The 24,094-nt window shown below is 36.5% G+C and overlaps 1 protein-coding gene across 5 annotated transcripts in view; it reads left to right on the top strand.

Annotated features, from left to right (window-relative positions):
* FGF13 (fibroblast growth factor 13) overlaps positions 1–14,486 on the top strand; it is a 541,249-nt gene extending 526,763 nt beyond the window's left edge. For all 5 annotated transcript variants that reach the window (XM_058658920.1, XM_004587750.3, XM_004587753.3 and 2 more), the window contains 2 exons: positions 11,403–11,601; positions 13,098–14,486. In XM_058658920.1, the coding sequence (XP_058514903.1) occupies positions 11,403–11,601; positions 13,098–13,234 (336 nt within the window). In that variant the 3' untranslated portion in view covers positions 13,235–14,486. The remainder of the gene's footprint in view (positions 1–11,402; positions 11,602–13,097) is intronic.
* The last annotated feature ends 9,608 nt before the right edge of the window (positions 14,487–24,094 follow it).

Genomic DNA, 24,094 nt, shown 5'->3' with positions numbered 1-24,094 from the left:
GATTTGAACAGAGCTCTGCAGTGTTCCAAAGCTCATTGTATGAAAACAGGAGGGGAGGCTGAACCGCCAGTGAGCATTGGAATGGTACCTCGAGAGTGGGCCTTGCAGCTATTGTCTACATATTAATTACTCTCTGAGTATAAATATGTATTTGCGATTCATAAAATTACTGATTTGGGTTTTTTTCATTTAATTTTCTCACTTGTGAGGTAGAAGACCTATAAGAAACAGGTCCATGCTGAAATTATTACACAGCGGTATTGTCAAGATTAAATTTGATAATTGTATGAAAATATCAAGAAAAGTTCATGGAAAGTTGAATTAAAAGGAGAGGAGGAGTGACAGAAAAGAAGATTTTCTGGTCCATGGTTCACTCCCCAAGTGGCCGCAACAGCTGTAGCTGAGCCAATCCAAAGCCAGGAGCCAGGAGCCTCCTCCAGGTCTCACACGCGGGTGCAGGGTTCCAAGGCACTGGGACATCCTCTACTGCTTTCCCAGGCCACAAGCAGGGAGTTGGATGGGAAGTGGACAGCCGGGACGTGAACCGGTGCTGTTATGGGATCCCGGCATGTACAAGGTGAGGATTTTAGCCGCTAGGCTACCGTGCCGGACCCAGAATTCTGTTTTTTTTTTCTTTGTGGCCAAAAAAATATTGTGTTTATATATCACACTTTTTTAACCTACTTATCCATTGTGGAAAATCTAGGTTGACTTCTTATATTTGCTGTTGTGAATAATACCACCACGAACAGAATGCAGACAGCTCTTTTACATGAGAATTTCATTTGCTTCAGGTATATTCCCAGAAGTGGGATAGCCAAGCCATATGGTGGACCTATTTTTGGTGTTTGGAGGAACCTACATACTGTTATCCGTAATGACAGTACTAATTTGCATTCCCACCAGCCGTGGAGAAAGGTCCCCTTTGATCCACTGTCACTAAAACACAACCAAATATAAATAGAAAATTCCAGTGCTCCACAGTACAGGGAATGACCATAGCTCACCATGGTGCATTATAGTTCTGTATAAAGAACTAGAGAAGTGTGATAGGCCCCAAACCGAAAGACAAGAAAATGAAAGCCTAGTTACTTGGCTTGATTGGTTTACACTTTCTATTTGTGTTAAAAACATATTTATAGCCTATAAAATGTGAAAGTGTTAAATATTAATGATGTGAAATAATAAATGGATATAGTACTTATAAAACATGACCTTATCTTGGTGCGTTTTTTAATGTAATACCGGGCCAAGTGTGGTAGCCTAGTGGCTAAAATCCTCACCTTGCACATGCCATGATCCCATATGAGTGCCAGTTTCTGTCCCTGCAACCCTGCTGTTCATAGAGCTTCCCACTTGTGGCCTGGGAAAGCAGTTGAGGATGGCCCAAAGCCTTGGGACCCTGCACCTGCATGGGAGACCTGGAGGAGTCTCCTGGCTCCTAGCTTCAGATCAGTTCAGCTCTGGCCATTGCAGCCACTTGGGCAGCAAATTACTGGTTGGAATTTCTTCCTCTCTGTCCTCCTCTCTATATATTTGATTTTCCAATGAAAATAAATAAATGTCTAAACAAATAAAAACAGAAAAATCCATGCAATGCATTCTTTTCATAAAACAGTCTCTGAGCTTTTTGAAATTTTTGTTGCACTAAAGTGTGTGTGTTAAAATTTATAAGCATTTATTTATTTGAGAGGCAGAAAAAAGAGAGACAGAGAGAAATAACTAGAGAATACTTTTTTTTACCCTTTCTTTTACTCAGCAATAATTTGCAGACAAATATAATACAGTAGTCCCTTAACCCCAGCATTTCTAACCATTTGTCCAGAAGAGGCCTTTGCACCCTGCCCTATCATACCAGTGTTTATGTTTTTGCACTTCATAGTATCTATTGATTATTCTATTACATCTAGCACTAATTTTCTACATGTGCAGGATAAAATGTGAAATGTCTGCTTGAAAGTCTTTGAAGAACCACACTCCTGATCATTGTGTTACCCTTCCGCACAGACAAACCCTACCACATTGAGCACAGCTCCCATTCAACACATTGATAGTAGCATCTGCAGTTACCTGAAGTACTAGAACAGGATTTTCACCCACCTTTAGTTTGATTTTATCTTTAGGAGGCTACCTACCTCACAAGAGCCTTTCATTTGATTTAAGAGGAAAGAACCGCTCCCGTTTACATGAAAATTATTTGAATCTCTAGAAAATTTCTTCAGAGTACCTAAGCTTTGAATTTTCAGCCGAGTGCTTCTGATAGTTACAAAGAAATATAGAACCAAGTTGGCTTGTTCTGCTAACTGCAAGCACTGCAGAATTCATTCTCTGGCAGATGAAATCAGATCCCATTCTGAAGTTATTACAGAGAAGAGCACTCCTATGAATGACAAAGATTTTAAAAACGGGGCATATTTATTTCTAGTGATCACAAATGTATTCCAGTAACCAACCAAAAGACATGAGCGTTGATTTTTTAGAAATCATGTCTGATCATCAATTTACCTTTCAACCATGTAGATCATTCATGCCATTAAAAGAAAACCAATATACAGAGTTAATGCCCATGATAGACAAAGCATGTTTAGGAGCTCATTGCTTACAGTAAACAAAACAAAACAAATGCACTTCGATAAACTTTTTTTTCAACAGATTTAAATATTGAAACTCTGTTTTGTTTTGAAATATTCCCTGAGGTTCAAACAATCCCGGTGGAATATGTTTTAAATAAAATGAAGTATATCCTCTTTCACCTAAGTGGATCCCTAGATGATTTCCATTCTTCTGGAAGGTTTTGGTTAGTCTACAACAGTGTCTTGAGGCAGTCACACAGTCATGGAGACATGTGGCATTTTCTTTGTAATGAATCTCAACAAGTTACTTCTGTTTCAAAATGTATTGTGATGACTAGGTTTAATGCTGAGTAAGTCTTCAGATCATACAATTTAAATATTATGACAAATAACCCCTTTTGTCCTCATTGTCTTTCTCTGTGTGATTCATTCTTCTAGCTGATTTCAGTATTTTTTAAGTAAATTGCTCTGTACAAATTTACAGCCTGAGTAATGCGCCGAGTAAAACTGCTTTATAAAAAGATAGAAAAATTTAGAACAACCCAGTAAAGGAAATTAAATGAACTCTGGGGCTAACAGACGGCTGTATGTGTGTCCTAATTCTGCTTCCAAAAGACCAATGGTTGATAGTTTCCTTCATATTTTTCTCATTTACTTTTCTGTGAAAAATTAAGGAGAAAAAGCAATACTGTGCTGGCATAATTTGTTGGGTCAACATAAGGTAAATTAAAAAGTCTACAAAATACCTTAGGTATAACAAATGTCACCGAAAAGTTCCCTTGTAACCATGTGAGGAAAGTAGTTCTGTATATTCATTAAAATGCACATTTTTATAGGTGATTGTATACTTTTGCATCATTTTGTGATATGGTATTTCATGAAGCCATTTTAAACACCTCATTTCTTTAGTGCTGCAGCTTGAAACATTGCAGCCATTTCAGCCTATTGAATACAGAAATGAAAAACAAAAGGAGGTAAAGTAGTTTTCTGGGAACCAAACTTAGAGAACAGTAAACACAATGTGTAATTCATGTGCAGTCCTAATTTTTAGCAAATTTTATATTCCTCCACGTTAATAGAACATGTGTAGGCAGGCCATTTCTTTGTAAATTGATTCTATAGTGAAAAAAGAACCTTGAAAAGAAGAGCATTTATTTTTTTCCCTTGATTTTCTGGGTATAGGTTTTACGACATAATCCCACATTTCATGCTAATGGCGCTTGTTTCATAGCTTCTTTCCATTCCATCATCTGGTTGGTTCTTTGTACAACATCCCAGTAAGATAAGTAGGACTGATTGGTATTTTTACTCCAATTCGCCATAATAAGACTAAGAAGTTTGTTGAAACTATCAACTATTTACAGACCCAAATACCAGGACTATATACATTTCATGACGAAGTATTGGCTACTTTTCTTACAGCTGAATGTTGCTTTCTCTTTACTATTATTTTCTTTCCACTTCTACCTCTTATATCCCTATCTTTATTTGCAGTGTTTTTTTTTTTTTAAATTTCATTTTGTGACACAGTTTCATAGGCTCTGGGATTCCCCCAGCCCCTCCCTGTGCCCTCCCACCATGGTGGATTCCGCCACCTTTTTGCAGTCTTACAGTTCAAATCCAGCCATGATTTCTTCATTGCAAGCATGCACACTTTCCTCTCTTTATCAGTTCTACTGTCTTCCAAGGTATGTTCACAGTTTAATTCTTACTTATCAGTATCTGCTAAAAAATGCTCTCAATTCCATTTGAATAATGAATTCTACATTTAGTCCTTTCTTGCATTTGTTGAAAGGACTTCCAAGGTCCCTTCGTATGACCTTCAATTTTTCATTTATTCCATCCTTATTTTATCATGTACTGCAGTCCAAGCCTTGTTCTGGGACCTACCCTCAAGTATCTCATAGTGCAAGAGATATCTGAGTGAACAAACCATACTCTTTAACTATGACCTAATCTTTCTTAGCTCAAGTGCAGTGGGTAATAATGATTCCCTCTTTTCCAAGTTCCCCATTTCCCATGCTTTGATCTCAATAATAATGAAGTTATTTCACATCAAATATACTCTGGGAAGAAAACATCAAAGCCTTGAATATAATAATCAATCCTGGATTTTGAAATCACTGATGCAGGAGAAGCCAGTACTGAGAGTATAGGTAGTTGCATTGTTACCCCCATGGGTATCATTTTGTTTTAATATTCCTTTCTAAATTGTTACTAGAGTTAAAAATTTAATTCTAATTTGCACATTGTATATCCTTAGGTTGGGGAATAATTAATGCACATAAGTCAGACCTGCTTAGATAAACTGCTAACTTTAAATCTAGGAAATTATCATTAAACTTAGAAGAGTGACCCTGGCTATTGGCAGTAATTTTTAAATTAGCTAGATAATTAGACCACTGACAATCTGGTGTGAAGAGGAAGCCATGTGTTTCCAGGTTCATGATCAAATGCTTTTTAAATGTTTACTCAGGGGCCAGACATTTTATGCAACAGTTAAGGCTCAGTTTGGGACAATCACTTTCCATCCCTGAGTACTTGGCTTCCAGTTCTGGCTCAATGTTTCATTCCAGCTTCCTGCTAACCTACACTCTGGGAAATAATTACTTGGCTCAAGTTGTTGGGTCCTCCCTTTATTAAGTTCTAAACTCCTGCCTTTGCCCTGGCCAAACCCAGACTGTTGTAGGCATTTGGGAAATGAACTAACAGGTGAAAGAACTTTCTTTCTCTCTCTGCCTTTAAAATTAATAAATAAATTTTTAAGTGTCCATATTTCATCTATACACTGTTTCTATTTGTGTTATGTGATTCCTGATTAAAAAATGTTACATGTGAATTAGACAAAATAGACTGAGAAACTATCCTACACCAAAATGTGTGCACTTTGCATAGCATTTCTGTACTTGAAAGATTAAACTTGATGTGCAATGATATTAGGCTTTATTTCACACATTACAAACTCCATGTAACCATTTTATATATGAACAAAGTTAGTATACTCTGTCAGCCTCTCTGGTTCCAGGGTAATCAGTACAGTCAATCTGTCTGGATTTAAGGGAATTACTGTATTTCATTTAAAAATATTTATTTTGTAAGGAGTGTGCTAAAAGGAAACATTTCCATGGCAATCCTCAAAGCTTTCTATCCTACTAAAATAGGGACTCACATGAAACACTGCCAACCTGTCAGAGGTACCATAGCTGAAAAATCTAAGTAGAGGAAAAATATGTTATTAAGGCCTAGATTTGCCAACATACTTTTTTATTCAGGAAAACATCTAATCTTGGTGTTATTGATAAAGTATTAATATATATCTGTAAGATAACAAATGATAAACAGTTCCATGCTAGTTCTAAACTTCTTGGTTACCGCTACTAATAACATGCCCTAGCAATGGTAAACATCTGTGGCTTTAAGAATATTCTGTATGTTCCATTAAGGTAATTATGAGGTTTTCATGTATTTTCTCCTTCACAGTGATATTTTAGCTTCTGAAGAGTTTATTTCCCCCTAAATAATGTAACACACATGTACTTTAAATATCAAATAAGGCAGCATTCATGCAAAACACAAAAGAGCCCAGATATATAGATAACCATGTGTGCGTGTATATATATATATATATATGTATTCTCATAGATGAATTATATAATGGATTTATTAATGAATAATTGCATTTTGGGACATGAGGCTACATTATAGTATTCATCTCTACTCCCAAGCATAAGCAGGACTCTCAATGAAACTGTTAAATGTACCTTGGCAATGGGATACCAGATGTTCCAACACTGGCAATACCTACAATGCCATGATATGCTCAAATAGCGGAATATTGTACTTGTGCCTGTTGCTGAGGATTGTACTGTTATAATAATATGGGGGGATGGGGGAGTGTGAATGTGGAGGGAAGAAGGGGAGGTGAAGAGCACAATCCCTATACCTACTAATTATCATGGAAAATAATAATAACAATAGAAATATTTTTAAAATATCTAAAGAAGTCCTCATTCCTTTCGAAAAATTTGAGCGAAGTAACTCATGAATGTGAATCCTATAGATAAAGATTTCAGCATTCACTAAGAAGAAACAAATTTTGGTCTTCGCCAGGAGCAGAAATGGTTATACTGACGAATGTTTTGGAGACAAATGGATTGTTTAGCAAATTACAAAGATGTTTGGGAGAAGTATTTAGCTTAGTAATTTGAGAACCAATTGGGATGCCAGCATCCCATATCTCAGGACATGATTCAAAGCTGATATAGTGCAATTCTAATCTAAATTCCTTCTTAGTGCACACTGAGAGGCCACAGCTGAAAGAGTGGAGCCCCTGCCACTCATGTAGGATTGAGAGCTGGGCTCTGGGCTTCGGCCTGAGCTTTCATCCTGGCTGTGGCAGGCATTTAAGGAGTGATCCAATAGAATAGATCTATCCCTATTAAAGTCTCTGGCCTCTTCAAATAAACCAAAATATTTTTAAGTAGAGACATTATTTCTCTGAAAAACATAAATATGCAAGAAACAAATTACTTTTAGGAAAAATTAGTGCATAAATGCCAAATTTGTGATATAATACACCTTTTCTTTGTACTCATGCCAAGTAACTTCTTAGTGATCATTTAGAGAACAGATAACATTTTATCTCATTTGTTCATTCATTCATTCATTGCAATAGCAAGTATTGATCTCGTTCCTATTAAATCTGATGGACAGTGTTTACTGTCTTCATTTAGTGTCTTCTTTGTCAAGGCTGATGTCATACCTCCTTCTAGAATGCTGGTGACCATCTCCAGATCAACCAGATTAGGTTAGTTCCTTGGTATATATGTACCTGGCCTGATCTGGGTCAATTCTAATACCTATTATTTATATGAGCCACTATGGAGACATGTAGAAATGCAACTGTACCTGTGTCCCTTTTTTGTTCCTGTTTGTGTTGAATGTGATGTTCTCATTTTTCTATCTCTATGTCTGCTCATTCTAGCACTAGATCACATGGCAGTGTTTCCTACACAGAAAAACAGAACACTCTTTTCGTTGCATCAGCATTTTTTGGCTTCATTTTCCTCCCTCTCTATTGAGCTTTTGAGTCCAAATTTATTGAAGATAACTAAGAAATTGCCAGGATGCAATAGCATATATTTCATTGAGTCCTTCCTTGTCATTTTCTAATAATTGTAGTCATCAGCAAGATTTTTCTTGCCCCAATGTTATACGTGTCTTGTTATTCTTAACAGACCTTAAGTGATGTACACAATATTACTCCACACAAGGGACATCTCCTTATATAAACAGCTCATTTAAATATATGGTATTAAGAAAATTTCCTGAAAATATTTTGCTAGCTGATACTTTTATGTGTCCTAGAACTTACAGTATTTAAGTCTGAATATCTAAAATACAGATTCTAGAAGTAAAGACTGTCTGGCTATATACTAGGTAATATGACCTTTTTGAGAGGGCATATGGTTTCAGAAATAAGGAAGATAAGTTTCCTGCCATCTGGAGCTAATGATGCATGTTCATGAGTCACAGGGCCGGGCTAGATGTAGGTGGAGATAAATTTTATGGAAACATGCATAATGTTGTAATTCATTTTTTTAAAGATCATGTATGATCCCAGAAACAGTCAAACTTTAGCTGGGCCTTGAGAGATGAGATCATGGATAGAAAAATAGAGGGATGGTATGCTGTTTTTTTTTTTTTTTAATTTATGTACTTACTTATTTGAAAATCAGTGCAGAGAGAGAGAGAGAGAGAGAGAGAACGAACTTGCAGTCACTGGCTTCCTCCTCAAACAGCCAAAACAGCCAGTTCTGGACCAGGCTGAAGCCAGAATCAAACAATGCCATCTTGGTTCCCTCTTTTGAGTGGTAAGGACCCAAATACTTTAGCCATTATCCACTGCCTTCCTCAGGTACATTAGCAGGAAGCTGGATAGGAAGCAGAACAGTTGGGCCTGGAAATGGCTCTCCTATGTGGGGTGCCAGCATTGCAAACAGCAGTCTAAGCCACTCTGCCACGACACTGGTCCCAAGTGATGGTGTGTATTCTAAACAAAAATAATGAATATTCTAAGGTACACATGATTTTGTGATGGAGGATGACTCTGGAAGGCAAGTTACTGCATTGTGAAGAAATTTTTTTTAAAGATTTGTTTTTATTTTTTATTGCAAAGTCAGATACAGAGAGGAGGAGAGACAGAAAGATCTTCCATCTGTTGATTCACTCCCCAGGAGGCTGCAACAGCAGGAGCTGAGCTGATCAAAAGCCAGGAGTCCAGGAGCCTCTTCTGGGTCTCCCATGTGGGTGCAGGATCCCAAGGCTTTGTGCCGTCCTCCACTGCTTTCCCAAGGCCACAATCAGGGAGCTGGATGGGAGGCGGGGCTGCTGGGATTAGAACTGGCGCCCATATGGGATCCCAGCAGATGCAAGGCAAGGACTTGAGCCACTAGGCTACCACACTGGGCCCTGAATTGTGAAGAATTTTTAAAGTTACATCATTTGCTTTAGAAAGACAAACCTTTCAGGAGAGGAGAGACCAGTCAGGGGTTGGTATAGCAGTTCAGTGAAGAAATAATAAGGACATGAACTAAAGCAGGAACAATAGGAATGAAAGGCACCTCATTACCAGGTCTGGAGAACAATTAAATGAAGTTCAGATTTTCTGAAATACTAAGTCTGAGCAACTTTCAGGATGGTGGATTCCAGTTACTAAGACAGAAAACATAGAATTTGAAAGTTAAATAATGCATGAGTATACTTCAAGTATAGTTTTCCTTTACTTTCTGTGCTAGATTCCTGCCTGTCCTTTAAAATTGAAATAAATTGACATCAATGAAGCCCTCCCCAGTGCTCCAGTCAGGTGAATGTGACTTCTTTTGCTCTCATATAACACCTACTTTCTATGTCTGCTTTTGTATATATAGTGCCATTCCTAGTTTCTAGTCTTTGGGATTCTTTACTGACTCCTGAGAACATATGGAAAGCTATCTGAATGGCACCACCCAAGCACATGCATAGTATATCATTGAAAAATAGATGGATGATGCTATCACCAATAAGATGTCAAATACAGCCCTTTTGGGGTGCCAGCAACAGAACACACAATGATTGTCATCTCATTATGAACAGCAATCAATCATACATGTTTATGTGGCCAAACAGTATTACCTGCATTGATAATCTATTGTATCCACTGGATTTGATTGGCTTATGACTGTTTATGAAAGTAAAATCTCTCCAAGTATGAAAATTTTATTTTGCAAGTTGCTATTTAATTCCCAAAGAACTCCAGCAACATACTGTGCAGTTGTTCTCATCACTGGTGGAAATCTGAAGACATTTATCCAATTTCTTTGTAGACAAACCTTGACTGCCTTTGTTGAGAACTCCTACAAGATGAGTTTTCACAGTCAATAAATGGAATGTTTTGGTTTCTTTTGTGTGATGGTAGCCTTAGAAGTACACTTCTTCTTGAGTAGCTAGAATGTATGAATTTGTGCAAATCCTGAGGCTCTATTAGGCATGCATATAGGCTGAAGGAGCCCCCAAAGATTCTCTTCCCAATCCATAAACTCCGAAGAGCAGATGAGGTGAGTCAGATTACCATGTGAAGCAAAGGTTGTGTGTTTCAAGAAAAAAAAATCAAAGAAAGTTGCTTGAGTAGTTCATTTTTAGATAAAAGCTGTTTTGCCAGAAGAATGTTTTCCTCTTGATTAAAGAAACTCTGAAAGGCACTTTAGGCACTGTTACACAGCTAGTGCATATTAGTTAGTACAAAAATAGAGGAAGGTGGGACCATCAAAATCTTACTTAGAAAATCTGGAGTCAACAAAAGTTAGCAATATTGCTACAAGGTGTATGTGTATAAAATTAACAATTACCTTGTATAAATCTCAGAAAGCAGCCAAAATCTAAGGGATTCACTGGTGTCTCCTCTATCCCATATAGCTCAGTTCACACTTTCTCATTATTGTCCTCTCCAAGTTGGCTCTTTGCTTCTCTGTGATTCAATTGAAGATATTCTCTTCATTCCATTTGGCTTATAGATGATGATTTGTGTTTGTTTACCAGATGTTTATTGGGCTAGGAACATTTTATTTGAATGGTGTACTTCAATGAAATCATAGCTAAGTATATGGAAGAAAATAATATTCCAGGGTCCATGTCCTCTGGGCTACCCTCCCTCATATGCTTGTAGAATCACTGTAAATTTCTTGCTTCTATATTGGTTATTTATATTTGTCACTTTAAGGCTATGTTAGGGTGATGGAGAGACTTTATAAGTCAAAATTCAATGGTCTGAATAAAGTCAATTCAATAATTTACCTTGGAGTAACAGGTAGCTTTGCTTTGTAGCATCTTTTTAGAAATGTAAGCAGCCAGCATTATAACACAAAAGTCTTGGACAATTGGTAATGATAGTGCATAATATTTCGAGAATCCATGAAATTTAAGTGCAAAGGCCAAATATTTGCTTTGTAATAAAGATGGTAAAGCTGGTTGTGACAGCTTTACACTCGTTTTTTCAATCCTTGGCTCTTGGATTTGTCCAGCATCTTATATCTACATGGCTTCTAATTTTCACATTACCTGTTATGGAGAGAGCTAATCATTGTCCAGTAGCATTTTCACTTAGGGTTCTTACTAAGACATGTAAAATGTTAAATTTAGTGTGTTGGTTTCCACTGATGATGGTTTATTCTGTTAAAAATAGAGAATTTGTCTAACAAGCTTAGCAAAGTTTGTCCTGAACTTCTGAAAGGCAATCACAGAGAAATTCATAGCTGTAAACATTGAGCTTCTGTTTATTTGCTTTTGTTATAGGAACATTTCACACCTGAATGCAAATTCAAAGAATCAGTTTTTGAAAATTATTATGTGACATACTCTTCAATGATATACCGTCAGCAGCAGTCTGGCCGAGGGTGGTATCTGGGTCTGAACAAAGAAGGAGAAATCATGAAAGGCAACCATGTGAAGAAGAACAAACCTGCAGCCCATTTTCTGCCCAAACCACTGAAAGGTAAACTTGATATTATGGGGACCATGGATGATGTTAACTACAGTACTAATTCAAATGAACCTCTCATTCTGCTTTTGGGAGTAGAATATAATTCTTCTACTTAAAAGCATTTATACAAAAAATTATCAGCATTTGACATTAGAACTATTGAGGTAGTGATATGAAAGTCATAAAATATTAAGGAGTTGGCAATAGCTTTGCTCTTCTGGTTTTTTTTTTTTTTTTTTTTTCACGGAAGCTGCTGAACCACTGACCTAGGTCAGCCAAGAACTCCAGATTATTGTAACTTCCATATTTGAGCATGATTTCAAAAGTTTCATGGGTCCTGTTTATATGTACAACACTATTTTTTCTAATAATTTTCTGTCATCATTTTGTTTTCCATTCTTTATCGTATTAATATCAAATTAAAAATGATATAAATACGCTGTGGAAGACAGAATATTAGAAATTATGAGACATAGTATGAGACATAATACATTCCTTACAGAAAATGCAAGCAAAGCAGAGAAAGAGCTGCAAGGGATTAGCAGCCTAGGTTCAAATAGGATTTTAAAGCAGACACATGGTTCAACTTAACATATAACTGTTCCACAGCATGTTTTCTGGAGCTCTCTGGATTTGAGTGCCAGCTTCACCCTTCACTAACCAGATGATCTTGAACAGCCTAAATGAAATCTAAATGAGCCTAATGCTCCTCTGTAAAATATGTATCAAGTGTCTTACTTGCATCATGGAATTCTTACATTGACTAAATTAGATAATGAAAGTGAAGAATGTAGAACACTACTTAGCTTATAGTAAGTACTCTGTAATTATGAGCTGGTAGTGTTATTTAAGCATAATAATAATTTTATCATTTATTACACCAAGAATTACTCTAATGTTCAAATGCATGGAGAGTTCATGTTAGAGAATGATGGAAATCACGTTTTATGAAATGTCTTAAATATTAACATTTGGCTTACACAGCATGGTGTAGATCATATTTAAAATTTTAAGAGCTTTGTTAAATACATTTTCATTAATCCTCTTGTATATAACCACAAATGCTAGAAGTGAAGCAATAAAATTCTTTCCACACTGCTATTCTAAAGCTATCATATTTTGCTTAATCTGATCCAGCCCACTTTCTGTAGAGTCCTTGAAAGTTTTTGTTTTGTTTTGTTTTTGTTTTGTTTTGCTTTTTTAATTTGGTTTCAGACATCAGAAGAAAAGTTGAAGTTTACCCTTTCATTTGTTCTCCTTTTTCAACTCACCTTGAATCAACAAATAAAACACTATATATATTAATATATTATTTCCTGTGTATGACATAATATTTTGAAATATATACGCACATTGTGGAATGATTATACTTGACTAATTAATCATTTTTACTTCATATTCTCATTTTTGTTCTGAGCACACATATAATCTATTTGCACTTTTGAAGCATGCGATTTATTGGCATGCCCATTCAGTCACCTTTCACACCATCTCTATGTGCTTTTCAGTGGCCATGTACAAGGAGCCGTCACTGCATGATCTCACGGAGTTCTCCCGATCCGGAAGTGGGACCCCAACCAAGAGCAGAAGTGTCTCCGGTGTGCTGAACGGAGGCAAATCCATGAGCCACAATGAGTCAACGTAGCCAGTGAGGGCGGGACAAGGGCTCGATAACAGAACCTTACCTCCAGGTGCTGTTGGATTCTTCTAGCAGTCCTTCACCCAAAAGTTCAAATATTTCAGTGACGTTTACCAAACAGGCAGAGGTCACTATTCTCTCTGTCACTAGACATTCTCATTCATATTAAAGCCCCATATTTTAGAGTGAGCTTGTGCAAAAGAATGCCAAGCATGATCATTGAACTAAATCTGGGAGAAGGACTGCCAAATTTTCTCATGATCTCACCTATACCTTGGGGATGACAAACCAAAAATATTTTGCAGCACTATTGCTGGTCAAAATTTACTCTCCAAGCAAGAATATTTAAAGACCACATTTGTTTCTCACAAACAAATCCGACAAAATAACACAAAATTAACTGCTTAACTGTTTTGTAGGGGCAAACATAATTATGTGAATCGTGTTGTTTTCTTGGCTTAATGTTTTCTATCTACGCTTGATTCAAACGTACTCTTTATTTGGAATAGTGCACCTTTATGATTTCTGAAGTTCAGTGGTTTCATTGACTCCATGTCATTTAATCCACACCAACCAAATTCAGGGTTGAATTTGAATTGGCATCTCAGGCTCAAGGTAACAGTGTGTTTGTGATTTTACCAATTTTTTTTTTTCTTTTTAGATTTGTAGTATCCGGGTCAAGTTCTTGTGCTGTATTTTGTGCGTAGAAATTGAGTTGTATTGTCAACCCCAGTCAGTAAAAATATCTTAAATATGATTATCCTCAAGTGTAGATTTCTCTTAATTCCATTTGTGTATCATGTTAAACTATCGTTGTGGCTTCTTGTGTAAAGGCAGGAACTATGGAACTGTGATGTTGTCTTTTGTGTTGTTATAATAAGAAATGTCTTATGTGTATATGTATGAGTCCCTCCTGTCACTGTATTTGGCACGTGAATATTGTGTACAAGGAAATGTTAAGACTGGTTAACCCTAAATAACATATATTATACTTGCTACTGGAAAAGTGTTTAAGACTTAGCTAGGTTTCCATTTAGATCTTCATATCTGTTGCATGGAAGAAAGTTGGAATCTTGGCATAGAGTTGCATGATATGTAAGATTTTGTGCATTAATAATTGTTAAAAATCTGTTCCAAAGTGGACATAGCATGTGCAGGCAGTTCTCTGTCCTGTGCACTAAAAGTTTAAAAAAGTTGTTTAATATTTGTTGTTGTATACCCAAATACGCACTGAATAAACTCTTTATATTCATTCAAACTCTTTATATTCTTTCAACATGTAGTTATGTCCGTTTTATGCCATAATCTATAGCAGAAATTGACATTGCATAATGAGTTATGTAGACAGGATTATTGCCCTCATAAAATTACAGTTTAGAGATTCAAATTGAAGTCAAAAATATTTAAATTATTTTATTGTTCGAGTTGTTGAATTTCAGTGGGGTGGAAAGAGATTCTCACTCGAGTTTGGTAACTGAATTGTTTAAATGAGATCTAACCTACTCACTCTGCCATTTACTCTCCCTGTTGCTTCTTTCTTTCTGTGGAGGTAATACACAGGACTAAGTAAGTCCTGAATTGAAGATCAATGTAAAAACCTCTTAATGTTGTTGCCTTTTTCCTATTTTCCCAGCGTTCTCATTGTCTGCCATTAGATGCTTTAGGGATGTGAGGTAGAACAGTTTAAAATATACCTGACTGGTGCTTCTCAATAGTGGAGGCAAAATCAACTTACCAGAACCCCAAGCATCATGATTTTGCAAGGATGTGAAACTCCGCATTCATTCCTAAGATGCTGAGGCCAGCCAGTCCAGCCCAGTCACCCAGCGTTTTCATATCAGGCTCTCACCATTTTTTCTGAACTCTAAAACACACCTGCATGAACTGAAAGTGCCTACCTATCTTAGACAGGGAACCCCAGGGAACCCTTGGTCTTCTGCTTTAAGCACCAGTTGACTCTTCGTTTAAGTGTATTCACCACCTGAACTCTCACTGATTTTCTTTCTTTCTTCCTTTTTTTTGTAGGAAATAAAAACATAAAATGCATTTGTCTCCCTCTTCACTAAGTTTTGGTTGTTATCGTTTCTATTGCTAGTCCTATGGTTTCCTTATCCAGGGATAGTGTTTGGCAGGTAATAATAAACCAATATGCACTTGGTGTTTTAGCAAAGATTGGTGGAAATAGGAACAAATCAACACCCAGGGGGAATCCTTTACTTCCAGCATTCTTGAGCTGTCTTGTGTAGTTTTTACCAGGAGGTGATATTAAGCAAATCAGTAAGTAAATAACCCTCAAAGAGCCTTTCTGCAAGTAATGGTACTGACACATTCACAATTCTTCATTGCACACACTTTTTCTAGCATTTCCCATGGCAGAAAGCATTAGTCTTGTTACATCCTTGTTAGAAGATTCTATACACAAGTAATTTTGGAAAACACTGTTGCTTCTCAGAACTTAGCACACATCAGAGTTGCCTGAAGGTTTAGAGGACTCCGATTGCTGTACCCCACCTCTTGAGTTTCTACAAGGGTTGGTTTGAGCGGTGGCCAAGACACTGCATTTCTATTATGCTCCAAAGTGATATAGTGTGGAATCACACTTTCAAAGCTACTGGCACACACTAGTCCCTTCTGTGGCATTTGAAATGTTCTGTACACTAATACATTAAGTCTGAAAATCCCATTGATAAGAAAGTCTGTTAAAATTTTGGAATTGATGAGATAAATAAATTGATTTGGCAACACAAACATATTTTCACACATCTATTCATAGTGTAGTGAGGTAATATGGATGGCTCATTAGTACCTTGTGTGTACCTAAATAAAATGGGTTATTATTTTTATGGATCCTGATGATTTTAGGCTTAGCATGGAATGAATGAGCATCAAAACCACTTTTTGATGACATAGCACTTGATCTCATAGTGTCACCAGTATATGTGATTGTATCACTGACCATTATGCTGTATTGGGGCTCAAGAAGAATATGTATAAGGACATAACTGCTTTCTTGAAGCTCTTTGATACAAAACAGGCTTCATTTGTTCCCAAGTTTTGTTTGCACATGGAAAGAGCAAGTGTTCATTACCAAGCAATCTTTACAGGATCAAGATGAGAAGCGATCTGTGAAATAAATTTTATCCATTTGTGACCTAGCCTTCTTCAGTTGAAATGTCATTCATGGGTTAAATTGGAAATGTATATTCCTGGCAAACCATTAGGGCATGTCTATGTTTCTATTAATAAACACTTCATGATGAACTATGATTTTTTGTCATTATAATTCTCAAAATTCAACTTCAATGAAAAGCCACTTTCATGTATTAGCAATTGATAACAGTTTTTAGAGCTGCATTTGCCAGTAGCAAGATATGTCCACAGCTATGGCACTGACGAAATAGTTGAATATTTCCAATTACAATAGCGATCGGTAAACTGTAGCTGGGGCAGGCCACTGGTATCCCAAATTACTACAATGACAGTTCCTCTTACCTTTCATTACTGTTGCAACAAAGATGTGGTTCAACGGGTTTACTTGATGCATTTAGCTATGCTGGTATGAAAATGCTTGGCTAGCATGTAAACTTATTCTCTCACTTCAGGTATGCCTTTTCACCCAATGATTGAAACAGCTGTATCATGCTTCTAGTTCAAGGTTGGTTGAAATTTGTTGCCCAGAAAAACAATGTATGACTAATAAATCAGCCCTTTGCTAGTGTCATGTGAGTACAAATGTCTGATATTTTTCATCAGACTTTCCTATTAAAGCTGAGAAATATATGGCATCATTTTCAGGATGCTGCAGTTTCTATATGTACATTCTTGAAGAGGTTTGTAATATCTGAAATTCTATCATGCAGAAAGTCCTTCTAGAATATAGAACATAAAATATTTTCAGTTTTAAATTTGGCAACTAAATGACCACACAGCATTCCATTTTCTCCTTTTGTGTTATTATTTCATTTTTCCTCGCTAACTCTCTTACATATTCTTCACACACACACACGTGCACACATATCTGCACATGCATTCGTGTCTCCAAAAAGATTCAGTGATGCTCTCTGCTAGACTGGGAGGATGCTCATGTATCTGTTTTAGAGAGACTGGTTGAGCCGAGTTATAAATGCAGAGCACCCTGGCAATTGAAGTCGTCCTGTCAGCATTGACACATTATTTTCCACTACAATGTATTGCCCAGGACTGTCTCATGGCATGTGGGCATAATCTGTGTGTTTCATACTCTAAATAATTATTTGCACTTTTAATGCTGTATAAAATTAACACACCAAAAAAAAAAAAAAAAAAGAAATGTGGTTGTGGTTAAGTAAAAAATCTCACCTTTGAGTCAATCACTCAGCTTGTAGGTGTTGTGGGTACTTATTCCCTTTATGAGCTGTCAATGCTAGCCAGCATGGTATTGAGGCCTGCAGAAAGCATTCACACGAAGAGAAATGTATTGAAACCGAGCTGGCCTTGTAGACAAAGAGATATTCTGGGGTTAGCTACAGGGGAATTTTCTTTCTTTACTGTGATTAATAAAGAACATCAATTGAAAGTAACTATTCAATTCTACATTCTTTACATAAGTAACCCTCTCCATCAGTAAAACCCTTGCACAAACTGGATGATTATAACTTGTGTTTAAGAATTTCAAAATCAGAATGAATTATGGTTTAAAGTGTAGCTGTTCTGTAGTTCACTCTTCAGTATAAAGCAACTGAATAAAACAGCCTCAGCAGTTTGCATTTCATGAATATAAAGAATTACCCAAATGACATCACCAGGTCAGTCAACAAACTTATTGAGTGTGACAGTGTGAAAACTCTACTATGGTGTGTGTGTGTGGTGTGTTAGAGTAGCGCGCATGCACCGTAGTGTAGTTCTACTTCCTACTCTCAGGGCAGTTTGGCTGAAACAAATTTCTACATTCCTTGGAATTTCATGCAAGAAGATACTATTGCGTGATTGAATTATGTTGGAGGTAAAATGCGCATTTTCTACTGCTTGTATAGACATGCAAGAATCAAGCACAGATGATGATAAATGCTGTAAAGCTAGGAGGAAGCAGGAAAGAATGAGGGCACAGAAAAAAAGAAGAAACCAGATCTGTTTGCTGACTTTCAGTTGTTATGAAACTGGGATAGACAGTTAAAACCTAACGTGTTAATTGAAATCCTGAGACTAAACACTGAAAAGCTAATTCAAAAATATATCAGAATAATACCAAGGGAAATAAAGTAGTGCAGTAGAAAACAACTAATTTTTTTTAAAAAAAAGTATTGAAGGAAAAGAACATAAAAATGATATACAGAGAACATATCAGAATAGATGTTAATATCACCATATTACTAATGTACTGAATAAATTACACATGGCACAAGCAGCATAAGCCACCAAATCAAAAAACATAAACAGGATCAATCAACATTTTAAAACAAAAAATCACACAATTTCAGTATGGAAGAAGAAAATTAATAGTGTTGATAGTGCTGGTGGTTGTAACACATTGTGAGTGTATTAGTGATATTCAATCATAAAATTCAAAATAGTCTGGTAAATTTTATATTTGTTTTATCAAAACAAAAATAATTGGATTAAACAATTATTCAATTCAGAGTTACAGGTTTCCAGAATTGGGTAAAACGTGATATATTTTAGATATCTAAAATTATTCATTTTAGAGTATAAAATGAGTCTATTCATTTTTGACTAAATGAATAGAAAAAGGTAAGCCATGCAAAATAATCATGATACATTAAAAGTGGCTATACTAAAATTGTAAAAAAAAAAAAAAAAAAGCTGTTTACTATAGGATGCTGGACTCTCTGCCATTGTCCATGCCCACAATGATGGACATATGACTGTATGAAAAACTATACTGTAGTCATGCTATAGGGGAACTAGGTGTGTTGGGGAAAATTGGGGAGGGGATAAGGGAAATCCCAGGAGCCTTTGGAACTGTATCATAAAATGATAATAATAAATAAAAACGATTTTAAAAAGTCAATACTAGAGAGCAATATTTTAGAATGAGAAATAAGTCCATCCATCAAGATCCAACAGTCGTAAATATAAGCATGTGGGTCCAGCCTGGTAGCCTAGCGGCTAAATCCTCACCTTGCAAATGCCCAGAATCCCCTATGGGCCCTGGTTTGTGTCCAGGCTGCTCCACTTCCATCCAGCTGCCTGCCTGTGGCCTGGAAAAGCAGTAGAGGCTGGCCCAGAGTTTTGAGACCCTGTATCCACTTGGGAGACCTGGAGGAAGCTCTTGGCTCCTGGCTTCGGATCAGCTCAGCTCCAGTCATTGTGGCTATTTGGGGAGTGGACAGAAGATCTTCCTCTCTTTCTCTCCTTCTCTCTGTAAATCTCACTTTCCAATAAAAATAAATAATACTTTTTTAAAATGTAAGCATATAGGCACCTAGCATCATAGCCTCCAAATAAAGCAAAAATAGACCGATTTCTGCTACAAATAAAGATGAAAAAGTCCTAAAAATTGCTCTACAAGACCAAAAACAATTGAAACTTATTTCAAGAAGCCATTGTTGATTTATCATATCTAAATTAAAGTAATTGAGTCTTTTTAATCAAGTAAAATTAATCCCAATAAATGCTTAAAAATACTTAACAATACCCAATACTTTTCATGATAAAAACAATAAAAATTAAGTACAGAAGTGAATGTATGATAGAATTGACATCTTTACATTTGATTATTATTTATAGTCCTCATCAATATTCCTTCTGTACATGATCTTTCTATTGTATAATTGTTGAACTCTTTATTGGAGGACTAAACTTGTACCTATAAATTTAGAAATGCATCATCATAAAAATTATACGAAAGGGGGAAGTATTATTCTTAAAAATATCTATAATAAACTTTATATTAGAAATAAATTATTTTTGAAAAAGGAAACTTCCTCAGAAAGCCATCATGCAAAATCCACAACTCATGTTGAATTGTTTTGTAAGATATATTTGATATACGGGAGAACAGAGGAGGGACGGGATGGGAAATGGGAAGGGTGGAAGGAGAAATTAACGAGTGTAAGGAACTGTATTATAAAAATAAAAAAAGATGTGGAGCAGCAAAAAAGAAATAGATGCATTTATTATATATATAGAGAGAGATACATTTATATATAGAGATGGAGATTTATATATATGTGTGTATATATATAGGCTATCCCTATTATTATATAAAATATATTCTATATAGGATTTTTATGTAATATTATGATATATACATATAGAGCATTACCTTATATATAGGAAATCATATATATAGCTATATCCATATATATCTAGAGAGTCTTATAGCCACTGATTTACTCCCCAAACGGCCGAAGTAAGGATCCAGGAGCTTCACTGTGGTCTTCTATGTGGGTGGCTGGGGCCCAAACACTTGAACTATTCTCTGCTTCTTTCCCAGGCACAGTAGCAGGGAGCTGAATTAGAAGTAAATCAGCCAGAACTTGAAATGATGCCCATACTGGCAGGTGGTGTCTTAACCCATGACGTCATAATGCCACACCACATTACAATTCTTGGTGAAAAACTGAAAGTCATTCCTTTAACGTCAAGAGTGAAATTTGATATCTGTTACCTGTAATTCTCTTAAAATTCAAGCCAATTAGTACAAAAGGACACGAAAGGAATCCATATTAGAAATAAGGAAGTAAAAGTGCTTTTTTTTTTTTTTTTTTTTTTTAAAGATTTATTCATTTTATTACAGCCAGATATACACAGAGGAGGAGAGACAGAGAGGAAGATCCTCCGTCCGATGACCCACTCCCCAAGTGAGCCGCAACGGGCCGGCGTGCGCCGATCCGATGCTGGGAACCCGGAACCTCTTCTGGGTCTCCCACACGGGCGCAGTGTCCCAATGCATTGGGCTGTCCTCAACTGCCCTCCCAGGCCACAAGCAGGGAGCTGGATGGGAAGTGGAGCTGCCGGGACTAGAACCGGCGCCCATATGGGATCCCGGGGCTTTCAAGGCGAGGACTTCAGCCGCTAGGCCACGGCCGCCGGGCCCAAAAGTGCTTCTTTTTAAAGATGATGTAAGCTCATATAGAGAACATTGTATGAAATTTATATAGAAATTATTAGTCAATAAATGAGCTTGACAATGTTACATGGTATAACACACACATACAGAAATGATTGTACTCATTTTTATTAGCGAATCTGTAATGATAATAAGAAATACCTCAATTTACAGTGGAATGCAAAATAATAAAACAGAAATAAAAGAAGCATATTGAGAACAATATCATTATGAAGAAAATAAAAAATCTAAAAAGGAAAAGAATCCCTTCTTTCTGATTTAGAATACTAATGAAATGGCAAGAGAAGTGGGATAGAGTAAGAAAGGGAACGGACACGGCAGGAGGCAGGAAAGTAGAGGAAGGAGAGGGGTAGAGTATTTGTAAAGATACTCATTTATTTCATGTTGTTGACTCACATGCTTACGGGGCTGGTGGCGCCAACATTTGGGAAGTGGAATGACAAGCAGGAAAATCAGGCCGGATTTGATGCCAAGTCGTCAGAAAAAAACATTGTTTTTAAAGTGTTCTTTCTAAGGAAGCACATTTCTAAGTCTTACTACCTATTGAGTCATTGTATTAAGGCACTCTCACATTGCCAAAGATAATAGCTTTACTTGAACTCACTGATTGTACGTATAAAATATCTTCATAGTGACACTGAAATTGATCCACAATTTGATTAAACAGCTGGATACTAACCAAACTATGAAATAAAACAAGCACATTCCCCAGTTGATCCAGACTCAATAAAAAGTCCCAGGTATTTTGTATTGAAATTGAAAAAGCTTATCCTTAAACATATTGGGAAATCAAAGATATCAGGATAACCAAAACAAGAACAAAGATGAACAAAGCTGTGATAATCGAGAAAGTGTGATATGCCTGTAAGAACAAAGGTCAATGAAATACAATTGTGAATACAAAAACAAACCTTCACATTTATTATGAATTAAGCTGCTAAGCGTGCCAAGAAAATTTAATAAGAAAGAATTTTATCAACACAAACTGCTGCAACAGCTGGATATCTGGATGCCAAAGAATGAAGTTGGACAACTTGCTCATATTATAAGTGAAATTAATTCAAGACGTACATGAAACCTCATTAAGAACTAATTTTTTGTTATTTTTTAAAAAATCTGAATATTATGGTACAATTCCATAGGGTCTAGGATTTCCCTTACCTCTTCCCCAAATTTCCTGATTTTCTCCATATTATTACAATAGTATAGTCCTTTAGAAGCAATCCTAAGTGTGGCAGTCTGTCATTTAAGTATGTACCTGATATTGCTGGCACAATGTCAGACAGTTCAGCATCCTATTGTCAAGATATGTCCAAGAGATTATTTGGAGTCCATTTTTATTTGGAAGTAGAGATGCATACTACATTGTATCCGCACATCTCAATATGATAGTCTATTATACTGTCTCTATACATTCCCTTAAATGAGAAGCCACTAAACAAAGTCACAAAAGGAATGAAGTTACAACAAAAAATTTACAGCACCCTGGGGTCGAAAAACATGCCACTGAATAATCAACACATGGATTAAGAAATGAAAAAGAAAACACAAAAACATCTTGGGTAAAATGATGCCACTCTGTGATCCATGAGCCAGTGATGAATTCGACAAGACAAAAGAAACTTTGAAAGAAGTGAAAATAAAAAGAAAAACATCAAAAGACATGGGTTTGCAGCAAAGAAAGTATGTAAAAGGTTATTGATCTTACAATTTCAGTGAAGGTTGCCTTATATAAGAGAGAACATATGGTATTTGTCTTTTTGTGATTGGCTTATTTCATTGAGTATGATGTACACATAAAGCCTCCATTAACATGATACTATGAAAAACAAGTTATAAAAGAAAAAAGAGACCAATTATGTCATTAAAATTTAAAACCTTGTGCCTCAAATGTCACACAAGATGTGTAAGGGAAGCCAACAAAATAAGTGAAAATACTTGAAGCGCATTTACACTGTAAAAAACTTGTATCTGATATATAAATCATACTTAGAACTCAACAATATATGGAGAACAAACAACCGTATGAAGAAACAGGCAAAGAAAATGAACATTTTTTTTAAAGAACAAATTTAAATGGCTAATAACCATTTGAAGAAGTGCTCAGGCTTCCTAGCTGTCAGGGAAATACAAATGAAAACCACACTGAGGTTGCACCTAACTCTAGTGAGTTGGCCTACATTCAGAACTCTACTAACAACACCTGCTGGCATGAATGTAGGGAGAATGGTGCCCTCTTTCACTGTTGGTGGGAGTGTAGGCTAGCACAACCACTATGGAAGCCAGTATGGAGAGTGCTAAACTAACTGGAATTTAATCTGACGTATGACCCAGCTATCCCACTTATGGGAATATATCCAAAGGAAATGAGATTTGCATAAGAGAAAGGGGTCTGGGCCTGGCACGATAGCCTAGTGGCTAAAGTACTTGCCTTGCACACGCCGGGATCCTATATGGGCACTGGTTCATGTCCGTGATCCACCACTTCCATCCAGCTCCCTGCTTGTGGAATGGGAAATTAGTTGAGGATGGCCAAAGGACTTGGGACCCTGAACCTGCATGGGAGACCGGAAGTAGCTGCTGGTTCCTGGTTCCTGGTGGCTCCTGGGTTTGGATCGGCTCAGCTCCAGCAGTTGCGGCTACTTGAGCAATAAATCAGCAGAGAAGATCTTCCACTCTACATATATTTATATTGAACGCTCCAGGATATATGTCTGTCTTTTCAATAAAAATAAATAAATCTTTAAAAAGAGAGAGAAAGGGATCTGTGATCCTATATTTACAGCAGCACAATC

This window comes from Ochotona princeps, chromosome X, assembly GCF_030435755.1.
Source record: "Ochotona princeps isolate mOchPri1 chromosome X, mOchPri1.hap1, whole genome shotgun sequence".
Classification (NCBI taxonomy): domain Eukaryota; kingdom Metazoa; phylum Chordata; class Mammalia; order Lagomorpha; family Ochotonidae; genus Ochotona; species Ochotona princeps.
Note: the sequence above shows the minus strand (reverse complement) of the source record. Positions and strands in the feature narration are given on the sequence as shown.